Below are 24,597 nucleotides of genomic sequence, written 5' to 3'. Positions count from 1 at the left end.
ATTATTCATTTGCGAACACCCTAAAAATACCCTACTCAAGAGTTATGCTGAGGCATAGATGAAGATAATGTATATAAGTGTGCTTTATAAACAGTAAAGCACTTTAGAATTCTAAGAAGCAATACATTCTTTAATATTGGGATTTTCTAAATTCATTCTAGGCTATTTTGATTAACTGATAAATATATTTTTTTTATACGACTAGTCACCTAATCATTTGCTACTAAACCGCATTTTCTTTCTGGCAGCTACTTTACCTTTTCTCCTGGGACAGGGGTACCTGCTGTCTGAATTATTTCTTTTAATCTCACTTCCTCTCATCCTAGTGATAGGAAGGCTATTTTGCTGAAAGGCAGCATGGTGTTGTGATTTATCTAGCTTCATTAAGTTGTGAAGTTTAAACTTTATGTATAATGAGTGAGAACTGGACCTGGTGTATAAGCGCTAATGTTAACTGTTATCTTTCTTCTTTTTCCTTATCATCGTTTGGCAGAACTACATGGGGAAGAGAGGGAGACACAGAGAGGACACACACCTAAATATCCATATCCATAGAGAGGGAGGTTTGCCTACTTACCAGAGGGGAAGTTATTCAGCTATCTGTCTTATCACCCACATATGCAAACACCCAGCGAGTATATCCATTTCTACACAGAGAGCATGTACTTATAACCAAAGCAGAACCTGCAGACTATAACCCACACCCATACAGAAAATGTGAATGTGGATGGGCATATATCACACAATGCAGTGGGGAAACATTGGGAGTGGGGATTTGAGGAGAGCAAATGCGAGAGAATATGATTGTGGGTCAGGTATTAAGGCTGGATCGTTGAGCTGCACAGTACCTGAGGTGTCTGAGCAAGCTTATTATAGGAAATAATTCCTCACCATTAACAGGAAAGATAGTATTTTAGGTAAGATAATGTGTTTACTGAATGCTTCTTCCACAGCAGACATATTGACATGGCAGTCTCTCTGTGAGCATAGTCATCTCCAAGTATAAAAGAAAAAAATTTTTCCTTTTTAATCATATTCTTTGTAATACTTATAGTAATTGGGTATATGTGCATATACATGTTGATATTTAGTTTAGGTATTTTAAGACAGAATATTTAAAGGAGGAGGTTACAAACATAATAAATGAAATAGAGAAAATACTACTTTAGGGAAAAGTAGATTATTTAACTTTGGTAAAAAGATTGGTTATATATATGTGAGGTAAGACAGTGCTGTCTTGTGGTAGTGCTGATGGTTGGGATTAAACTAAGTTAATATCAAATGTAAATACCTACTTCTCTTTATGTCCTCAGCAAATGGGAAATAAAGCGCTGTCAGTGTTGTGGTTCTAGCGGTACACATTTAGCCTGTTCCTCGCTACAGTCATGGGAACAAAATTGGGAGTGTTTGGAATGTAGAGGTATTCTCTACAATTCAGGTAATAATTTTGTAATTTTAAATAAAGATGCTTTTATTTAAATGTATATTATTAAAAAGTTTCTACCTGTATTTCTGTTATGCTAACATTGGGTTTTAAATCTGTAGGCGATTTCCAAAAAGCCAAAAAACATGCATTACCCAACACTAATGTGGGAATAACTGATTGTTTGTTGGAGGAGTCCTCACCTAAATTATCCAGACAGTCACCTGGAGCACAGCGTAAAGATTTGCTGAGGTGTGTATTTTGAATTACTAAAAAATATAAAAGTCTATTTTGAGAAAATTACAACAGTTAGTAGCTATATAGATTTATAGTATTAGCTAATCTTACAATAGTATGGAAGAGTGTTTTTCAAACTGCAGTCCTTACTTTCATACAAGAAGATGATCCATGGAAATGGCCTCTCACAAAATTATTTTGAGTGTATTATTTCCAGTTACAGATGGAGAAACTGAGGCACAGAACAATTAAGTTAGTCCATTTAAATGTCTGGAGGTCTTAAGACACTGATTGCTCAGCCTCATGCTCAGGGGTTCTGATTCTGTTTTCTGCTGTGGGACTCAAGAATTTGCATTTCTAACAAGTTTCTAGATGCTAGTGCTGTGGCTGATATCTGGGACCACACTTTGAGAATTACTAGTATAGACTAAAAAATACTCTTTAAAAGATTTGAATTCTGTTTAAAATATGCAACTATAGTTTTCTTATATAGTAAGTGGAGATTACGTTTGCTCTATTTTTAAAGGATCTGGTGAACGTGCAATGAGATACAGTTAAGCAAGTATGGCCAGGAAGGTTTGAGCTTTTGACCCTTATACCTGAATCCACCTAACAGATCAAATTTTGAATAATCATCTATCACCATTTTTATATATCATTTATGACATTAGGTGATTTGAATTTGATAGAAGATTGGGTTAGAGGGACTCAAGAATTTGGAATGAAGGTTATCAAATAACTGTTTTGGGTTCCATTGGCAGCCATTGTCTATGTTTGGGTGGGAGTTGAGGAAGAGCTTCCTTCTAATCTTTTTTTCTATTTTTTTAATGGCTGTATAACTTCTGGGTCACATAAAGTACTTCAGAGTATTTACCTCTGTGTTTAAATTCATGTTTTATAGGCAAGGCAGCAAATTTAGAAGAGATATTTCGACTCTAATAATAGAGCTAGGATTTCAAATTAAAAAAAAACCTAAAAGATTATTTATCAACAAAGCCAATATATGGAATAGTGCCTTAGACGGATTCAGAAATCAAAGCTTTAATCCTTCATACACAATTGAAATAGTATATATTAATGAAAATGATCATTTTGGAAGAGAACAGCCTGGATCAAAGCAAGAATTCCTAAGTCTCTTAATGCAGCAACTTGAGAACTCACCATTGTTTGAAGGGTCCTTGTCAAAGAACTTGTCTCTAAATTCTCAAGGTAATTATTTTTTTTATTATTGTACATACTAAATGTTCCATGTATTAAGAAAGAGATAGTAGGTTAGAATTGATACTTAATATCTATGGTTAATAAAATAATGACAGAATCACAAAAAAGAGGGGAAGTGATATTTTTAAAATTTAAATTTTGTAGTGAAACCTTTTTTTATTTATGAATGTCCTTAATTTCTTCATAACAGTATCCTTCTCCATGTGATTCCATAATTAAGTATAACTTCTTGAAAATGTACATTATTTTTAATTCATTTGAACAGAGTGCCCAAATGAGATGGGTAGTTTTTTGAGCTCTTCATGTTCATATATTTGGAATTTGCATGTTTCTTCACAACCTAGGATTTTTATAATGTAGTTTTTTGGTCTATATGTAACAGATTTTTAATGTAGTTTTGCTTTCAAGAATTTTTTTCCCACAGATTTACATATATGATACTTTCATGTCTTTACTTATGGTGGGGAATTAATATGATTAAAATAAACATCTCAAAACACTGGTTAATTCTAAATTCTAGCATTCTTTTTTTAGCAGCTTTTATACTACTTCTGCTGTAATAGGAAATTTTAGAGAGAAAGTGGGAAGACATTTCATTCCATCTGATTTCCTTCTATATTTTCTTTAGAACTTCCCCACCATTGCCTAAAGAATCACTGAAATAATTGAAAAACTGCAAAGGATCATTTGTACTATCTACAGTAAACACAATTCAATTTTATACTCTCATTTAAAAAAACCAAAAAACTCCTCCAGATAATCAGTGTGTTAATTCAAGACAGTTTTGGTGCAGTGGATAGTATATGAATTTAAGTCACAAAATCTGAATTCAGTTTGTACACATCTACTAAAGTAGCTTTATATCCTTAGATTAATTGCATAGCCTCTCTGGATCTCAGTTTCTTCATCTGTAAGATATGACTACTAATATGTTAACATATGAGATTGTTATTGAGGAGATACTATTTCAGGTATTGGCAATGTTACTTATTAATAAACTGCTTTGAACAATTTTTAGAAAAAAAAATAATATATATCTTTGTGACTTGTCAAAGTAACTGAAACATGTTACATGACATATTAAAAAGTATTTGGGAATTCCTCAGTGGCTTAGCAGGTTAGGGACCCAGTGTTGTCACTGCTGTGGCTTGGGTCACTGCTGTGGTGTTCTATCCCTGGCCCAGGAACTTCCAAATGATGCAGGCACAGCCAAGAAGAAAAAAAAATTAAAAGCTGTGATGATGTGATAAGGTAGCATATACTGTTGAGACTAAATCTGTGCCATTTTGTGTATCAACAACATTAAAATTGTTCATATCCTTTAAACTACTAATACCATATATAGGAATCTATCCTAATAATCAAGTATATATAAATAACAATATATAAATAGATATTGATCGTAACATTGTGTCACATATAGTTGAAAATGTTAACAGCCAGGGTAGCCATAGTAATAATGGCATGGTTTACATTTCAGCATATCGGTACATTAGTCTTAATTCATTCATTAACTGTAGATTTGAATAATTTCAAATAATATTTTAAAAGTTTGTAATACAGTAAGTGGGACAAAAAAAGTCAAACTATATTTATATTTATATAGACACGAGACACAAATACACCATAGTGTGTACACTGGTTATTATGATGGTAGGATTATAGGTCGTTTTATGTTTATTTCATTTAATTTTTTTTTCTTTTTAGGGCTGCACCCACAGCATGTGGAGTTTCCCAGGCTAGGGGTCAAATCAGAGCTTCAGCTACCAACCTACACAACATGAGATCCAAGCAGCATCTGTGACCTACACCACAGCTTATGACAACACCAGATCCTTAGACCCCTGAGCGAGGCCAGGAATCTAACCTGCATCCTCATGGATACTAGTCAGATTCATTTCTGCTGACCCACAACAGGAACTCTTGGATTATAGGTCATTTTATAAAAAGATTTTCTGTAGTTACATTTTTTTCTGTAGTAGGTTGTTACTTTGTATTCAGAAAAAAATTTTGTAAAATTGTACATTTCAGTTGAAATATGTATTTCATACATTATAGCTTCTATGAATTAGGTTATTTTAACATTTATCTAATGCTTAGATTTTTTAACTGTTATATATGTATTCATATATATGATGGTTATCATATAATAATAAAAGTATTTTTGATATGTTTTTATCTGTATTTACAGCTCTGAAAGAGAATCTTTACTATGAAGCTGGCAAAATGCTTGCCATTTCTTTGGTTCATGGTGGTCCTTCCCCTGGTTTCTTTTCTAAAACCTTGTTTAACTGTCTTGTTTATGGACCAGAAAATACTCAGCCAATTTTAGATGATGTTTCAGACTTTGATGTGGCACAGATTATAATCAGGGTAAGAAATATACCTGTTTGTTCAGATGTAAATATACCTACTTTCTAGGTATATTTAAATATAAATGATTGATATGCAATAGAATAATACTCTTTCGTGAAGTAGTTAAGGGGTGTCAATATTTTTGTTTATCAGCAGGTTAACAACCACTTAAACTTCCTACAGGTGTCACTCCCACTTTCTTGATAACAGGAGTGCTCAGTACTTTACACCAGGCTGATTTTGAGGCCTGTAACATTCTCAGAGAGTTTGGGTATGCTGGAAAAATCAACCAGGTGCTGGTGGATTTTGATGCTGTTACATTTTAATTGGGACCCATTTCAGATGCAACCTTAGTGCCAGAGATCTGAGGTTATTTGACCCTTTATTCCTAGTGATTTTGTGAATGGTGTACCTGCAACCCCTGGCATCAAGGTCCCTGTAGAGATGGTGTTAAAGATGGTTAGTGAGATTAAGAATACTCCTGATATTTTTCAAATTATGTATGACTTAACATCAAAGCCCCAGGAAGTACTTACTAGGAGTAACAAGGTTCTTGTTCTATTTTTAGAAATATAAAATAAAATAAAACAAAAATAGATGTAAAGGCCAGACAGCTAGAGATCAAAGTGCCAGGTTTAATGTTAGTAAAACCAGTTGGATAATGTGATTTAGATCTGTGGTCGAAATGGCTTGCTAACACTCCTCAGACTGAAACGGATGTATTTGCCGTGCCAGAATTGATATAAGGCAAGTTCCTTGTTGCATATGAGAGAGAAGATGAAAGTACACTTTCCTGTAGGCAGATAAATCTATAGAGAAGGAGGTTACCAATAGAGAATTTATCCTTCCTCTTCCTGGGAGATATGAGTGATAGGTGGAGAGCAAGATTAGGCAGAATCTCCTCTTTATGGAAATAACTGGGGAGACTAGTGTTCCTTCCTAAAAATAGTTATCATTTATTAAGACTGTTAGATGTGCAAATACATTTTACATGTATAAACTCAATTTATTTATCATAATACCCTGTAAGTATCATTGCCCTGATTTATCATGTTACTGATTTAGAAACGAAGATAATGAAATCCATCTAAATTTTCTTCCCTTAACCTCCTACCTACTCAAGCCCACTCTATCCATTTTCCCAGTTAATAGGCATTATAGTTTAATGGTTAAAAATAAATGCTCAGAAGCTACATTTTAGTTTGCAATAAGTGGTATAAGCTATGTGACCTTGGAAATGTTGGTTAATTCTGTTAAGCCCTAGTTTCTAAAATGCGAAGTAAGGGGAGTTCCCTGGTGGCTCAGTGGGGTAAAGATCTGGCATTGTTAACTGCTGTGGCTCAGGTTTGATCCCTGACCCGGAAATTTCTGTGTGAGGCAGGTGCAGCCAAAAAAAAAAAAAAAAAAAAAATCCAGAAATAGACAAAAACCAAAACCACAAAGAAACATGGAAGTGTGTTGTTTTAATAATTCTATTTATTTTGTCCAATACTCCTCATTCTAAAATGATATTCCATTGTTTGTTTGTTTTTAGCCATGTCCTTGGCATGTGGAAGTTCCTGGGCCGTGGATTGAACCCAAGCCACAGTGGCAGCCTGAGCCACTGAAGTGACAATGCTAGATTCTTAACCCTGTGTACCACAAGAGAACTCCTAAAATGATATTTTCAATTAACCCTTTAACTCTTCAATTTATTTTTTCTTTTTACCTCTTTACCAAAAATGTATTTCAACTTTGTTGTCTCCACTTCCTCTTTCCTACTAATTTTTTAACCTATGGTCAGACTCCTGTTCCCGTTACCACTCTTCTGAGTTAGCTACTTCATGACTGATATCCACAGATCTAAATCTCCACTTGCAAAGAAAGGCCTTTCTTTCCTAATTCCTCACCTCCCCTGACTTCTGCAGTAACTACTGTATTTGAATTCCCCCCTACTGTTTTCTTTAGTATTCTGTTCCCTCCTACTTTTGACTATTTCTGTTTTATTTATTTATTTTTGCTTTTTAGGGCCACACCCATGGCATATGAAAGTGCCCAGGCTAGGGGTCCAATCAGAACTACAGCTGCCAGCCACAGCTACAGCCGCCGCAATGCGGGATCTGATCTGAGTCTGTGACCCACACCACAGCTCATGGCAACGCCTGATCCTTAAGCCACTGAACAGGGTCAGGGATCGAACCCACATCCTCATGGATGCTAGTCGAATTTGTTTCTCCTGAGCCATGACAGGAACTCTGCTACTGTCTTTTTTAATACTTCTTCTTTCTGTCCCTGAAACTTAGGTATTTTTCACTGTTGTCTTAACAGTCCTTCTGTATACTATTTGATTTTTTGTTTGTCTTGGCTTTGGGGGGAGGGATTGTTTCTGTTTTTTTTAGGGCTACACATGTGGCATATGGAAGTTCCCAGACAGGCTATGGTCAAATTGGAGCTGCAGCTGCTGGCCTACACCACAGCCACAGCAACACAAGATCCGAGCCACATCTGCAACCTACACCACAGCTCATGGCAAGGCTGGATCCTTAACCCACTGAGCGAGGTGAGGGATCCAACCCGGATCCTCATGGATGCTAGTCAGGTTCATTACCGCTGAACCACAATGGGAACTCCCTCCTCTGTACCATTTGGAAGGCATCTTCTGATCCCTAATCTTTCTGATGATTTACAGACCTGTATTTTTGAGCCTCTATAGAGTTTTATATCCAGATAAAATCTGGGTCTTCCTACAGAATTGAGCCCAACACATTTGACAGAACTATTTTTGCGCCCCACCCCCCTTGCCTGATTTTCCTTTTCTTTTCAAGAGACATATTTCCAAGTTATGTTAGAGACAAGGTCATTTTACTCTTCTATACTTCATTCATTAATTTATGTCAAGTCATTGTCTCTGAGAGTGGCCTGGCCTTCTTATTTATAGTATGCTACTATACCAAACTAAGATTATTTCTAAATTTAAACTATTAAGACATTATTTTAATCTTAATTCAGAATGATTCTTTCATGAGTACAGATTTGACCACATTGCTTTCTTCCTCAGGAATCCTAATGGATTCTCATTGTGTAAGACTTCCAACACGCCTCATGGCTTTTTAAGGCTGCAGGTGTGGCGTATGGAAGTTTCTAGGTAGGGGGTCTTATCAGAGCTAGAGCTGCCAGCCTGTGCTACACAGCTACAGCAATGTGGGATCCTAGACGCGTCTGTGACCTACACCACAGCTCACAGCAACAGTGGATCCTTAACCCACTGAGAGGGTCCAGGGATCAAACCCACATCTTCATGGGTACTAGTAAGGTTCGTTACTGCTGAACCACAATGGGAACTCCCTCTTCATGGCTTTATCTATAGAGGAGTTTCTATACTCCTAGCCAGTATTTCTTCATTAATTTAGTCCAAATATACTTTCTACCCCCTTTTGTTCTATCGCTGAAATAGAGTAGTGAACCAAACAAAGCCCTGCCTCCTTGAAAATTTACATATTAGTGGAAAGACAAGATGAATAATATATAATATACTGTTATATAGTAAAATGTATTATAAAAATAGTAATGCAGAATATGAAGCAGGATATCTCTTCCAAGATAATGCTTGGCCATAGTAAGTTAGAGCGTAGGCTAAGCTTCTGTAAGAAAGGAACCCAAAAAACAATGGCTCAAAAAAGGCAGATAGTTATTTTTCTCTGAAATCTAAATTTTAGAGTTAGGATTTGGCTAATTATAGCCATATGCCAAGTCTTGCCTTTTTAAAGTTTTATTGGAATATGACCACACCCATTTGTTAGGTGTCTATGACTGCTTTTATGGTACACTGGTGGAGTTGAGTAGTTGCGATAAGTTGTGATATGGCCCACAAAGCATAAAATGCTATCTGGCCTTTACAGAAACGGCTCCTGTTTCACAGGTACAATTGTGATAGACAAAGTCATCTAGGGAATTGAATTCCTTCCTCTCCTTGTAAAGTCATTTAGGATATTGTCTTCGTAGCTGAAGTTTGCTCTCAAGGAAGAAAGTGGAAGTAGAGTACAAGAAAATTTAACACATTTTTTACTTGTATCCCATTGGACAGCTCTTAATCACATAAGCCCACATCTAGCTGTGAGGAATCTTTGGCTTTGTGCCCAGCTAAAACTTGGGGTGGTGGGTTAGCAAAGATGAGACAACTTATAGTCAACTATTTGAGCTTGGAGTCAAGAAAAGCTTCTAAGATCACAGTAGTGATGTGATATTATTATGGAATTATGTAAATACCTAGGGGAAGAGATTTTTCGAAATAAGAAATAGATTTTCCATTCACATGGACTATTGTCTGCCTCCTATTTTTATCTTCTGTAACTTTGTTCAGGAGCTAACCTACATAAAAATGTCTGGCACATATATGGTCAAATATTTCTTTGTTTATGCTGTTCCCTCAGATCCTCTGTTTGAATCTATCCATTTTTTAAGGTTTCAGCTGTCCTTTTGATTGTAATTTTTATTAAACTGGATTGTCAGGCATTTATTCTAGGAAAATAGTTCTTAGTATACTTTTACTTTACCCTGGTGTATTCAGGAGTTGAGTATAAAGTGAAAGGTCTCTTTAAAATGTAAATATCTTTCGCAAGTAAATGAGTAAACCCAGTGTGTTTTCTTCTTCATTACAGGTAAATACTGCAACAAGTGTAGCTGACTTAAATTCTTTAATAAATGATTGTTATAACTACCTAGAACTTATTGGTTGTCTAAGACTTATAACATCAATAAGTGATAAATATATGTTGGCAAAGGACATACTTGTTTATCATGTAATTAAGAGAGTCCAAGCACCTTTTGAAAGGTAAGTTGTTTAAATGTGAAAGGTTCTCTCAAATTACACATTTAAGTGGTTATCTTATAATGCGAGATATATTTGATAACATTGAAATGCTATTTTAAAGTAATGCTTTAAAACTAACCTCTTAAACATAAATACCATTCAGACGATACTCTACAGAATTACTTAAAAGTGTGTTATTTAGGTAGGAAAAGTAATCATCTCAATTTTTTTTAAGATTTTTTTTTTAATTTTTTAGAAAATTTTTTAGAAAATCTGGGTTCTCAGAGACAATGGTGAATTAGAGTATGAAATAATTCCTGGATTTATTCCAGATTTCTTAAATAGTAGTCACAGAATAGCAGTACTAACATTATCATCAATGACAATTTTATTGAAAAACAAAGTTATGTTTCTGTTTCTCTTTGTTCTCAAACTGTGTAATCAGATCACTGTGTTACTATACAAATTGTATTCAGATAAATATAGCTTTCATCCTTATCACATTACCTTCTATCCCTTTATGAAGTAACCATTTTAATGGCTTATAGTTTATTTTTCCATTACTTATTCTTTTTATGACCACACCTGTGGCATGTGGAAGTTCCTGGGCCAGGAATTGAATCTGAGCTGCAGTTATGACCTACACCGCAGCTGTAGCAACACCAGATTATTTAACCTGCTCTGCTGGTCTGGGGATTGAACCTGCACCTCTCCAGCAACCTGAGCTGCTGTAGTTGGATTCTTAACTGACTGCCACAGCAGGAACTCCTCTATCCATTTTCTTTTTAATGATAGCAGATAAATATATATATAATAGTATGTGTATGTATTTATTTCTTTTATTAGATAAATAGTAATACACCATCCACCCTTTTTTCTACTCATTTTTTACTTGATGATATAGTCGAGATCACTCCATAATAGTAAGTAGACATAGTCTTCATTCTTTTTTAAAGAGCTCTATAGAGCTTCAGCACTCTTCCAAATTAAAATATAATATGACATCATAAGCTTAAGCAATTATAAAGGATATAATTTCCAGTGTATTTTTAATACTGTAATTTTTCGGTAAGATTTTTATTTTTTCTGTTATACTTGATTTACAACATTGTCAATTTCTGCTGTACAGCAAAGTGACCCAGTCATATATATACACACGTACATACGTATATATATATGTGTGTGTGTACATTCTTTTTCTTGCATTATGTTCCATCACAAGTGACTAGGAGGATATAGTTCCCTGAATACTGCAATTTAAAATAACACTGTTACATAGCTCTTTAAAATGTATCCAAATGTCTTCTGACTATAAGACTCTCAGATAGCAACCTTTTCTTACAGTTAGAATTACCATTCATAATTATGATTAATAGACAAAATAATCCAAATGTGTAAGTTTTCAGTTATTTTATTTTTTGTATTATTATTATTATTATTTTTGCTTTTTAGGGCTGCATCTGTGGCACATGGAGGTTCCCAGGCTAGGGTTCGAATTGGAGCTACAGCTGCTGGCCAACACCACAGTCACAGCAACACCAGATCTGAGCCGCATCTGCAACCTACACCACAGCTCACAGCAACTCCAGATCTATAACCCACTGAGCGAGGCCAGGGATCAAACCCACAACCTTATGGTTCCTAGTTGGATTTGTTATCGCTGTACCACAATAGGAACTCCCTGATAGTTATTTTAAAACTTATTTGAAATGTATTTCTTAATGACATAGATGTACATAGTACTTCTCTCCCACTCCCCGAGTAGTTCATATATCTACAGATGTATTTTTTTTCATTGCTATATCCGAATTCATTCTCTTTGTTAATTTTTGTATTTACTTACTTAGATTTTTTAGTTTTGTTTTGTTTTAATAGGTAGGAGTGGTATAAATGTCAGGAAAAGCTTCCCTATATAAGTGGTGTTTAAATAAAACATGAATTTTAAATAGGAGTTAGACAGAAGAAGATGAAGAGAGCAAGAGAAAAGCTGAGCACTGATACCTCCTTTTATGTAAAAGATAAATCAGAGAGCAAAGAACAATATTTAACAACTCTGAGCTCATAAGAGTTCTATATATATCAGAAATAACATGGAAATTGAAAGCCATGGTACCCTAGATGTCATATGAAATCAGAACCCTCAGTTTGCCCCAAATGTGGGTTTGGCATCCTGAATGGACCCTAATCTAAAGCAAAGACATTAACAAAGTATTGGTCATAGGATATAGTACTTAGTGCGAGGTAAAAAAGCAAATACATAATATTTAGGGAACTCTCTATGGCCAGAGCTTAATAGGAGTGCTAAAGAAACATTAGTACAGAAGAGGAGTTCCCAGTAAAAGACAAAACAACACAACCATTCAAAACAGCAAGTACTGGGAATAGCAAATCAAGGATTTAAATAATAGGACAAACTGAATGAGGCAAAGAAGTGCTCTTATAGTGATTTAAAAAAGAAAAAAAATTGAAAAACAAAACAAAAAAACACACAAAATGTAAAATGTGAAATGCATCAAATAGTGCTTCTAAGTTGAAAAATGATCATAGACATCCACTTCTGGATAATGTGCTAACGACACTCCTCCCTCTGTTTTTCCTGATAAGTATAGTTAAATACTTTGGATTGTATATAAAACAAACTTAAGAAAATTTTTGAAACTATCTTAATTTCAAAATTTGAAAGGTAGTGGGGTGAAAACAGACCAGCTAGGAATCTCAGCAAGGACATAGCAGAAGAAGTCTAGACATTCTTATTTGAAGGAAAGCTAAGAGTTTTTGTCCTCATCAGACCTGTCCTAAGAGTGATTGTGGGAATTTTTTGAAGCAGCAAATTATTAAAGATGGAATCTTGGAAAATCAGGAAGGAAGATAGAATAATGAAAAGAATAAAAAGCACGTTTCCTTCTCCTCTTGGGTTTGCTAAATTTATTGATGGTTGAGGTGAAAATTTAATATTCTCTAATGTAGTTCACAGTGTATATAAAAGAAATATTTAGGGAATTATAAACAGCAAAAGGCAATGGGACCTAAACAGAAGTAATGTTTCTATTCTTGAACTGATAAAATCTTGGCTCTTTGCCACCTGTACTGTCAGAATGACATTCCAAAAAATGTTGACAGCACTCTAAAAGGATGTACAGTTATTGTGAAAGGCCCCCAGAGGCACTCTGAAGAGGGACTTCAACCACATCAATGTAGAAATTGGCTTTCTTGGAAAGAAAAAGAAGAGGCTCAGCGTTGACAAGTAGTGGGCAAATAGAAACTGGATGCTGATTGCACTATCTAGTTATATACAGAACATGATCAAGGGTATTACACTGGGTTTCCATTACAAGATGAGGTCTGTGTATGTTCACTTCACCATCAGTGCCATTATTCAGGAGACTGGGTCTCTTATTGAAATGGAAGTTGGGGGGGGGAGGTGTGAAAAATGCATCTGCAGGATGCAGATGAGGCCAAACATTGCTTGCTTAGTGTCTGAAGCTCAGAAAGATGAATTGATTATTGAAGGAAACAACACTATCAAATTCAGCTGCTTTGATTTCAGTAAGCTACAACAGTTAAGAACAAGGATATCAGAAAAGTTTTGGGCATTATCTATGTTTCTGGAAAAGGAAACAGTTAAGCAGGCTGATGAGTAAGAAGATATGGGGTTGTATGGCTACAGAAACAGCAAGATGCTAGATGATTCTTCAGATTTATTTGTGATTTTTAAAGATAGAGTTCTATTGACTTGAAAAAAAAAATCTATACAAAGAGACACACTTGAAACACTACAGATAAATATGGAGTCCAAAGAAGAAAAAGTATTCAAGTAACCCACAGGAAAATAAGGAAAAGGAAAGAGAAACAAAAATGATCATGGAAATGAACACTTGATGCTTGTTAAATGCGAGGCCATTGAAGTGAAAACCAATGATCTAAGAGTTCCTGCTCTGGAGCACTGGGTTAAGAATCCAACTGCAGTGGCTATGGGTCTCTGCAGAGGCACAGTGGGTTAAAGGATCTGGCGTTAACACAGCTGCAGCTTAGACTCAGTCCCTAGTCTGGAACTTCCATGTGCTCTGATTATGGCCATTTAAAGAGAAAAGGAAGAAAGAAAACTAAAGATCTAGAGGAGAAATAAGAGGATTTTTCTCAGAAAGAAAGGATTTGAAAACAAGTTGTCCTGAACTTCAGAGTAAGAGAACCCACACATGTATTTAGCTTTGAAAGGATGGAGGCAGGACAATATTATAGAAAATGCTGCTTGAGAAATTCTCAGGTTCACAGGGCTTAATGTGCTAAAGTTTAGTGTACTTTGTGATGAAACTGCATTCTGAGCAAAAAGGCATTATTTAAAAAAATATATATCATCAATTATACTGAAAACCTTTTTCAGTCACAACAACATTGGAAATAGCCAAGATAATAACTTTGAGGGGGGAAGTAAAAACATTTTGAGACAGATTTACTTCTTTTCTAAAGAGATTAATAAAATAAGGAAGAAAGAAATTGAACCCAGAGGAAAAAATAAGACACAAGCAGCACCAGTCAGCAAAGAAGTGAAAAAAATCTGAATAAATAAAAACAAGCACTGACCTTTCAAACCAAGTTTTGGTAAAAAATAGTTAAAATACTAGCAATTAGTCAATCTATAAGAAAAGAAGACATCACTGCATTCATTGTTTTAAGGGACTTGTATTCTTGAGGTAGTAGTGGGAAAGCATTAATTAGCTTTTAGATTGTTAAACCAAGTATGTATCTTTTAAGGGAAATTTTTAAAATAACAAGAACAGAGTATGTTAACTTCCAAAACAGTTTGATGGGAGTGGGGACAGAAATCAGGAAAATATATTTAATCATACAGTGAACAGAAAAAGAGGAGTAAAATGAAAGCAAGGAAAAACATGTTCAAAGAAAAATGTGTTCAGAGGTAGAAAAATAATCTAAACATATAGATAATTATAATACATGTAAATAGCTTAAATTCTTGTATTAAAAGACAGGATTAAATTGCATAGCAAATAAATGACTTCAAAGCAAAAAAAAAATTCTAATAATTTTTTTAAAAAGCTTTGCCCTTAAATGACCCTAATAGTGTTAAAAAGAACAAATTCTCTAGGAAGATTAAACAGTTTTGAATCTGTTTGTGCCTAATAACATGGCCTCAAAATTTACTACCATTTTTTAGGAGTATTTAAAAGGAAACAAGGCAAGTAGAACATTAAAAAAAACCTCTTGGAGTTCCCATCGTGGCTCAGTGGAAACGAATCCAACTATGAACCATGAGGTTGCAGGTTCAATCTCTGGCTTGTGGGTTAGGGGTTGCCTTGAGCTGTGGTGTAGGTTGCAGACACGGCTCAGATCTGTCATTGCTATGGCTCTGGCGTAGGCCTGCAGCTACAGCTCCTATTGGACCCCTAGCCTAGAACCTCCATATGCCACGGGCGCAGCCCTAAAAAAAAGGCAAAAAAAAATCTTGCTTTAGTGCACTCCACTAATAAAGGAAAAAAAACAGTCACCATACAGATGCAGATGCAAGAAAATCAGTTGATACATTTAAATATTATACATGATTTTAAGCTCACAATTTGAAACATCCTTATAAAGATTATTTTCTAAATGTTCAAAACATTATCCTTAGTTGTGAAGTGTGATTAGGCATTCATCTTAAGGCCATGACAAGCCTGAGGGATACATGTAATCACCCTCTTCCTTTCTACAATATACTGGAGGTCCTAGCAAAGCAACAAGACTAAATGAATAAGTTAATGTTACTAAGGATTGAAAGAACTAAAATTATCATTAGTAGTCTACATAATTGTCTAACTAAAAATAGCCTTAGGAATTCTTCTATAAAGAATGTAGCAAAGTTACTGTATACAAGAGCTAAAAGATTGTAGCAGGGAAGTTTGTAGATGAGAGGAATGGTTAAGAAAAAAATGGTTAATATTAGAATAAACTACAAAAAATTCATAATTTGATTTGGGGATTTATGGTAAAAGGTGGGATAAAAGAATGTTTCATAGCAAAGATAGAGTGGAAGCTACTAGAGTTGCAGGTGTTCTGAGGTCTTTGTATTGTCCAGGAAGAGAGTAAATACCTGATTGGCTTTAAATTTCAAATATGCCATCATTCATGAACTTGGGGCAGTTATTCCTGAGATGTAGAAGGAAGTGGAGGAAAAGTGAATAGGAAAATAAGGAAACAGCAAATGTGGGAGGGTCTTTCACATAGGTTGTCTCAAAGGAAAACGGGATTTAGTGAATTTTTTTTCCTTATTCAAAAATGGGAAAGAGAAGTAGATTTTTGTGTACTTGAAGAAGAGGTAATAGAAGGAAAATGAGTCATTGCAGCAGAGTACCAAAGGAGGTGTGTAGGGAATCCAGAGCCACAGTAAAGGGCTTGGTCTGCTAAGCAAAAGTGGTATTCCATTCCCTGCTTATTAGTGAAAATGTGAATTTTAAAAAAATTCTTATCTTACTAGTATCTTGTTAATAGTGCATTAATATTTTGTGTATTTCATGTTGGATTGTTTTAGAAAAGTGATTTGTGTTTTTGGTATATTAGGAAATTTAGTTTTCTGTCATGTATATTAAAAATGTTTCCCACTTTGTTTTGTCTGTTTATTTTTAGCAATACTTAAATTTAAAATTTTTTATGTGGCTAAAATTTATCATTCTTTTTCTTTGCAATCTCTTGAAAACTTCATTTTTATACTAACTAGTTTTGAAGTGTAAAATTGTAGATGTCTGCTTTATTCCTCTTAATAGAGAATATTATTAGCTTAATTCAGAAACTTCTGTAAAGCCAAGCATTGTAGGTATGCAAAATATTAATACATTTCTCTATTACTGATTTGAAAATATCATGTATAATGTATCCATATTTTTCTTTTTCCTCACACCCAATTATATGGTAGTAAATTGCTAGAAATGTTCATTCTAAACACATGTGTATGAATGTTGACTCATTATTTTTCTTAAGTTTTAAACAGGGTCTGAAGACTCTTGGTGTTTTGGAGAAAATTCAGACTTATCCAGAAGCATTTTGTAACATCTTCTGTCATAAACCTGAGAGTCTTTCTGCAAAAGTTCTTAGTGATCTATTTACAGTACATACATTATCTGATGTACAGGCTTTGGGGTTTTGGAACAGTTACTTACAGGCTATTGAGGGTATGTGGATTTTTTATTTTTATTTAACTGGGTTAGAAATTTTGTTTTGGGATATTAGTTTATTTGAGATTTGTATTTATGGTAAGACTTTGATCTATTACTTATTTGTACTTATTTACAAAACTTTCTTCAAAAGTTTATATGACTGAGTTGAAAGTGGTGAGGATGAAAAAAAGTTAAAGTGCTGTTTTTCACGTGTTTTCTTCTAGATAATTTGAAGTGAAAAGCATTCCTCCTAGAAGACTAATTAAGTATGTGGGTGATTCCCACAGCATAGTCTCAAAGCTAGTCATCTATTTCATTTTATTTTTAAATTTTAAGTTAATTGAATTTCTCATCCATTGGTCAGAGAACGATAATATTAATCATTGAATGTTAGCAATGTAAATTCATTCCTTTTAATAGGGAGTCAAAAATTTTAACTTTCAGTTGAAAATATTTTAGCTAGGTTGTTTGGATGTTTCATACAACTTAGTTTTTCCTCTCTGCATTTGTTGAAATAGTTGATCAAATAGCAATGATCTAGAAATGGTTTTAAATTGTAGTATCATATCCCCTAAAGATAGAGTTTTAAAACTCCCTGAACCTCTGGACTATATGATAATTTTATATTAAGGAAGGCATTCAGATATACAATGAGTGGGTCAACCAAATTATGTCTATGAGTCCTACTTGGAAATTCAAATTTACATGTATTCAATAGTCTGTTTTCCTGTTATGTCATTGTACTTAGTGATTTTGTCTCTTATGCATCTGCTCTGTGGAGATGCATAATGTGGGAGTCTGCCGTTTTAACATTTCTAGTCTAGTTGGGGAAATGTCTGTGATGGTAGCAATATATAACATGGATTTTTGTTTTTTCTCTCTTTTTTTTTTTTGGTATTCTTTTCAGATGGTAAGTCTACAGTAACAATGGAAGATATTCTTATTTTTGCAACTGGTTGCAATTCCATTCCACCTGCTGGATTTAAACCTACTCCTTCAATTGAGTGCCTTCATATGGATTTTCCTGTCGGAAACAAGTGTAATAACTGTTTAGCTCTTCCAATCACCAGTACATACAAAGAATTTCAAGAAAATATGGACTTTGCCATAAAAAACACTCTAAGATTAGAAAAGGAAGAAAATTCTCACTTCAGTGGACATTAAATGTTTTGAACAAAGATGCTTCTTTAAAAGCTGCTATTGACACTTTGTTTCAGTGATCTGTCCATCATCACTTTTAAACCAGCTTGGCCCAATAAAAATTACCATACGAATATAAAGGAATGTTTTGGCCGCTTAAACTAAAAAAATTTTTTGTTAAGATGTACCAGTCAAAGTTAATATTTTTCTATTTTCTTAGTATACATGCTTCATAATCCTCAATATAAATACTTTTAAAATGGCTGTACAGATATTCTCCAAGTAGCGTGGTATATATAAGAAAAAAACCTGAGTCACTATTTTTGTAAATTAGGATTACAATTTGTGGCTATAGGATGCCACAGTGACTTTTCTAATTTTATGCAATTTTCAAATTGCTACTTATTTTATTTTAAAGCATTAAATAAGGAAAGCTAAATGATAAATCTTGTTATGTTAATCAAAGGCATATATTTTGGGGTATATGTTATATGTATCCTTTTCTGGGATGGCACTAAATTAGTTGTTAAAAATGTTTTTAGATTATTGAGTTATATTAAAATAGATCCACACTGCAATTGATTATACCTAATGGGAAGTATTATATAAAAAGCAGAATTGCACAAATATTCTACAATCTATGGACCTTCCTTAGTTTTAAAACACTTGTGAGGTAGATTAGAATATAGTTGAAAATTCCTAAGTAAGTGTCTTTAACGCCTTGGCTTTAAAATCATGGCATTTTGTTCTTGTTGTTTCTTTATCCCATTATGTCTGATCCACAATCACTTAGGTATTTGAATAGAATGATCTCTGGATTGCCATTTGGTAGGTTTTGCTATTTGACAGTTATTTATTATCAAGATGGTTATATGATAGGTAAGCTGGCACCATTGCATTATAGTTATCTTTGCCTTTGAAATCTAGTTGTTATATAAACAATGTAGAAATATGTAAGAAGTGGAATGAAAAAACCCATTCTAATCTCACCATGCAGAATTAACTATTGTGTCCCTGTGTAGCGGTCCATAAACACTTTGTTTCCTTTCTTTTTTAACCTTACTAATGCTACTAAAAGTCAAAGAACATCTAGAAGTAACAAGAAATTATGTAGTAACAATTTGAAGATACATAATGCCATACTTATTTCTCCATATTTGTACTCTTGGAAAAGAAGAGATTGGAAAAGTCTAATATCCCTAATCTGTTATGTTATAAATGGGTTTTTCACCAAAATAAATCATATAAGAGGTAAATTGCTTGGTTTTAAACACATTTTTCTTGCTGTATAAGGCACAGGTATCAGCCATCATATTCTAATCCTCAAGAAACATCCACAAATTACTGATTTTTTTTTTTTTTTTGGCCACATCCTAGTATGTGGAAGTTCTGCAAGCCAGTGATCAAACTCATGCCACAGCAGTGGCAATACTATATTCTTAACCCCTTGAGCCACCAGAGAACTCCCAAATTACTGGTATTTTTTAAGGCAAATGACAGGATTGGTTTATTACTGGTAATATTTCTCTTAATACCAAAGGGAAGCTAAAACAATCCTGTTATAATTTTGTTACATTTATTAACAGACACAGCAATTAAAGTAACACTTTAAGTTGAAGGTTTTAAAACATTAAAGATTTCTTTGTCTCGTGTTGAATTCTGTTACATTATCAAAAGTAATTAAAGGATCAGTTATCAAAAAAGGTTTAATATATAATATAAACCTCAGCCTCACTGTATAGCTTTTATTCCAAATGTGTTGATAAATTGGACATTTTATTTCTTAACCTACCTAGTTTTTCTAAAGTTTAAAAAGCCCTTAAACCAGTACAAACCAGAAAACCTAATAAAAACTATATTCTGGTTATTTGTACTTTGAATTAATTTTTCCTGCAGTAGCATTAAAGCTGTTAAATACTTACATGCTTTTTGAGTGGGGAGGGCTGTTAGGGATCCATTGTGCTTGGGTTAGCTACAATTAACAGTATTTCATTTCCTCTTCTATGTGTAAATAGAGACTTAGGGATAAGTGGTATAAGTAATAATTTAGGATATTCATATGTTAAAATGAAGTATAAATATTCATATTATAAAATATTTTCTGGTTTTAAGGATGTTCCAGAAGTGTGATTTTAGATTAATTTTTATAGTCAAGATATATCAGAAACCTGTAGGTTAATTTATTTTCTGCTGCATTGCTGTGTCAAATGATTGGTATTACGATTGTTCTTTTTCTATTCATTGTTATAGCCAATGCACAGTTCTTACTGACATTGATTTTAAAAAAGGAATTATGTTATAAAGTTTTAAAATGTGTGTATTTCTTAAATATTTCAATCATCTAAATGTCATATTTCAAGCTTGATTTCTTTTGCCCTCAATATCAAGAAAAACTATAAACTCACCTCTTAGGCATCTATTGATAATGGTCTTAGGTTAGTTTTATATTCATTGTTTTTAAACAGTTTTACATTTTTTGGTTTGTGAACTTCATCTTAAGGCATTTTATACAATTCTCTATTCTTGAGCTTAGTACAAGTACTTACTATTCTTGTTCTACTGTTTTAGTATTTAAGGTAAAGATTCTTTAAGACATAAGCTAGCTCATGATTTTATACTTTATAATATTTAATTTCCATATTATAAATAAGACATTATTTGGGTCAAGTAAAAAGTCATTTGATTCCTAACCTGAGAATTCACTTTGGCTTCTACTTTATTCCAAACTTCTTATAATTCCTCCCCCCAGTTGTATGGAAACTGTTGGAACTTTTATACTCAATGCTAAATATGCAGTAAAAGAGAGTGTAAAGTAGATTTTCTTAGTGATTTTGCCTTCTACAGTCAGTCATTATAAGAAAATGATTAGAAGATTCTATTTATAAATACATAATTCATGTGTATAGTGATTATCACATATTATGTTGGGTTTTGTTTTTTTTTGTTTTTTTTTTTTTTGCTATTTCTTGGGCCGCTCCCGCGGCATATGGAGGTTCCCATGCTAGGGGTCCAATCGGAGCTGTAGCCACCGGCCTACGCCAGAGCCACAGCAACGCAGAATCCGAGCCGCGTCTGCAACCTACACCACAGCTCACGGCAACACCGGATCGTTAACCCACTGAGCAAGGGCAGGGACCGAACCCGCGACCTCATGGTTCCTAGTCGGATTCGTTAACCACTGCGCCACGACGGGAACTCCTATGTTGGGTTTTTTTGTTGTTGTTGGGTTTTTTATTTTGTAGGTTTTTTGTTTTCTTTTTTTTTTTTTTTTGGCTATGCCCTGGACATGAAGAAGTTACTGGGTCAGGGGTTGAACCTGTGCCACAGCAGTGACCTAGGCAGCTACAGCAACAATGCCAGATCCCCAATCTGCTGCGTCACAAGAGAACTTCTTTTTGTTACTTTTTAAATAAGCTATTAAACTAGGTTTTATGCACTAAATAATGCAATGTAAAGCATAAAAACATATTGATGGATTACCTGAATATGTATTACCTATAGTTTAGGAAAATTTGGATTGCTTTCAAGACACTCAATTTTCAAGTTCTCATTTTGGCTGTTATTTCAAATTGCTAAACTTCTTCCAATATGTACTATGTGCTGGGTATTATGTTAGGTGATAATATGTCAGCCTAGTCCTTTTTTTAAAATTAAAAAAAAGGCCTCAAATATAACATTTATAATGAAGTTTTCTAAATAAATATGTTTATGCTACTAAATGTGAAATGCTTATGTGAACTAAATTAAGTAACTTGCTAGGATTCTAAACAATACTAGGAAGATACAAGATCTTTTCCTCTACACATTTGAGAGATCCAGCAAGCAGTTGTTGGCTGACACCTAGGAACCTAACCTCTCTTAAATGAACTGAGGTTTTTTTGTGTTAAAACTGTCTATCCCCAATGTAAAATAATAGTTTGCCAAAATAAAAAAAATTTTTGAGCCAAAAATCTGGATAAGTTGAGTCAGTTAAAAGGTTAAGTTGGGTTAACTGACACTCTTTAACAGCTGTAGTTTCTTTCCTTATGTGTAATAATACATAATAAATACCTTAGTCTTAGCCTCACAGGAGCTATGTTTACTGCCACTGTTCTGTGGGACATATTTTTTTATACATTTGTTTGCCCACACCGTGCAGTCTTTGGTCAAGACAGTTTTTATCATTTCAAATGTATATGCTGTATATAAACATTAAATATGTCTTATTTCATATCAGTATGACTCAAATTTTGGGAGGTCTATACTGGAGCTGAAATGGTTACATTATAGATTTGCACTTGAAAGTGGAAGCACCAAAATGAACAAGATTAGGCTCTCAGATGTTGGAGGTGGGAAAGCCTGTTTATTATATATTCCATGAAAACAAAAACTGAAGTAAAACTTTCACATAGCACAGGAACTCTCATTTCTGTTTAATTATAGCACACCTAGTTAATTGGTGATTCCTTCAAAATATTACTGATAACACAATAAAGCAGTAAATATTCTAGTTAATTTCTTATTGAATATGCCAATTAGCTGTAAAAATGATAGTGATTTTTCTGCTGTTTCCATGAGTTTTAACTTTAATATTTTAAATTCCACATGTATGAAACAGTAAAAAGCTTTCAGCTATAAGATGAATAAGGTCTGAGCATCTAATATATAACATGGTGACTATAGTTGATAACTGTTTTGTTTGCTTTTTAGGGCCGCACCTGCAGCATATGGAAGTTCCCAGGCTAGAGGTCAAATCAGAGCTGCAGCTCTTTGGCCACACAACACCGGATCCCAGCCATGTCTGTGACCTACACCACAGTTCACAGCAATGCCAGAAGCTTAACTCAGTGTGCAAGGCTAGGGATTGAACTCATTTATTCATGGCTATTAGTTGGCTTCATAACCAGCTGAGCCACAATGGGAACTCCTAGATATAACTATATTGTATACATGAAATTTGCTAAGAGGAGAAATCAGTATTTTTCACACACAAAAATATGTGAGTTGATAGATGTGATAGTTAACTAGCTGGAGGGACATTATTTCATAATGTATGTGTATAGATATCAAATTGTCACTGTACATTTCAAGGATCTTTCCACTTTTGTCAATTACACTCTCAATAAAGCTGAAAAAAAATGTGGAAGGAAAAAAAATAGATTCAGTTCTAGGGTGTTCCCTGATGACATTAAGGTTATCAGTCTTAAGTTTCATAAAAATTTATTTGTGGAGTAGTGTTTTATTATAGATTTTGCTGTTTATGTAATTGTTAAAGAAACTTAGTCTCAAAAATTTGAAAATTTAAGTTTTCAAACTAGTTTTTAAGGTACAGGGTCTAATTTCAGAATTTGGTGCAGCTACAGAACGAACAATAGCTAATGCAGAGTTGTGTGTCCATTTTTGACATCCAATAAAAAATCTATGGATTAGAAGTCATCAATATCGGATATATTTTGTTATCACATGGCTTTAAGCGTACATTAAGAAGACACCTGCACGTGAGGTTGAGAAATCTGCCAAATGAGAGCAATACACCAAAGCTGACCGTTTCCCTGGAAAGGGGAGCAAAAGGGAAACATGCTGCGCTGGTAGAAAGAAAGGGGAGCTGGCATTTAAGTGCCGATTTTGTTCCAGGAGCTTCATTTACTTTAGTCCTGCGACCCTTAAGCCCCTGGAGTATTATCACACTTAAGAGATATGCAAACGACCAAACTAACAGTCAATACGTTCTTGGCACTACAACACGTTTCTACCCTAAGAGCTCAATTTAAGGCAGCTACTCTGAGAACCTGCGGCTTGATGGGATAAAAATTCCCACCGTTCCGCCTCCGAAAAGTAAACTACCTAGGTGTCCAAAAATGATTCCCTCATTCTTTGTTCGTCAAGTTTTGTTGCTGAGGGTACGGAAGGGTCACCGTGGGGGAGGCGGGGCTCGGCCTTCTATGATCCCGCCCCTCCGGGCTTTGCTTCCGGGGCGGTCGGGGCGGCCACGTCATCCTCAGGCTCCGCTTGCCAGCCGGGCAGTGAATGGTGGGAGTCAAGATGGCGGCGGCCGCGGCAGCAAGTATTCGAGAGAGACAAACAGGTACCGACTTATTCTCTTCTCTTCCCTGAGGTTTCATGCTTGCAGTGAGGACAAGCTTCCTATGCTTGTCGCCCTCACTCGGTCGCGGTGCGTGCAGCTCAGAGGTGGACCTTCAAAAGTTTAATCCTGTTCTCCGAGCATCGAGAGCCCCTCCCCTCTGGAGTTTTTAGGGAAGAGATTCCATTAGCTTGAAAACTCGGCCCTCGGAAGTGGTGCCAGAGAA

General features: G+C 34.6%; 2 protein-coding genes and 1 pseudogene across 5 annotated transcripts in view; all 3 read left to right on the top strand.

Annotated features, from left to right (window-relative positions):
* The window catches only part of G2E3 (G2/M-phase specific E3 ubiquitin protein ligase), a 60,714-nt gene extending 41,148 nt beyond the window's left edge, over positions 1-19,566 (top strand). For all 3 annotated transcript variants that reach the window (XM_047795512.1, XM_047795513.1, XM_047795515.1), the window contains 7 exons: positions 1,314-1,438; positions 1,546-1,675; positions 2,562-2,869; positions 5,073-5,254; positions 9,874-10,046; positions 16,995-17,185; positions 18,078-19,566. In XM_047795512.1, the coding sequence (XP_047651468.1) occupies positions 1,314-1,438; positions 1,546-1,675; positions 2,562-2,869; positions 5,073-5,254; positions 9,874-10,046; positions 16,995-17,185; positions 18,078-18,334 (1,366 nt within the window). In that variant the 3' untranslated portion in view covers positions 18,335-19,566. The remainder of the gene's footprint in view (positions 1-1,313; positions 1,439-1,545; positions 1,676-2,561; positions 2,870-5,072; positions 5,255-9,873; positions 10,047-16,994; positions 17,186-18,077) is intronic.
* Positions 13,081-13,666, top strand: LOC125135569 (60S ribosomal protein L9-like; annotated as a pseudogene).
* A 4,691-nt stretch (positions 19,567-24,257) lies between the features above and the next one.
* The window catches only part of SCFD1 (sec1 family domain containing 1), a 109,580-nt gene continuing 109,240 nt past the window's right edge, over positions 24,258-24,597 (top strand). For both annotated transcript variants that reach the window (XM_047795159.1, XM_047795158.1), the window contains exon 1: positions 24,258-24,374. In XM_047795159.1, coding sequence (XP_047651115.1) covers positions 24,317-24,374 — 58 coding nt within the window. In that variant the 5' untranslated portion in view covers positions 24,258-24,316. The remainder of the gene's footprint in view (positions 24,375-24,597) is intronic.

The sequence above is a fragment of the Phacochoerus africanus genome, chromosome 9 (genome assembly GCF_016906955.1).
Source record: "Phacochoerus africanus isolate WHEZ1 chromosome 9, ROS_Pafr_v1, whole genome shotgun sequence".
Lineage (NCBI taxonomy): Eukaryota > Metazoa > Chordata > Mammalia > Artiodactyla > Suidae > Phacochoerus > Phacochoerus africanus.
Note: the sequence above shows the minus strand (reverse complement) of the source record. Positions and strands in the feature narration are given on the sequence as shown.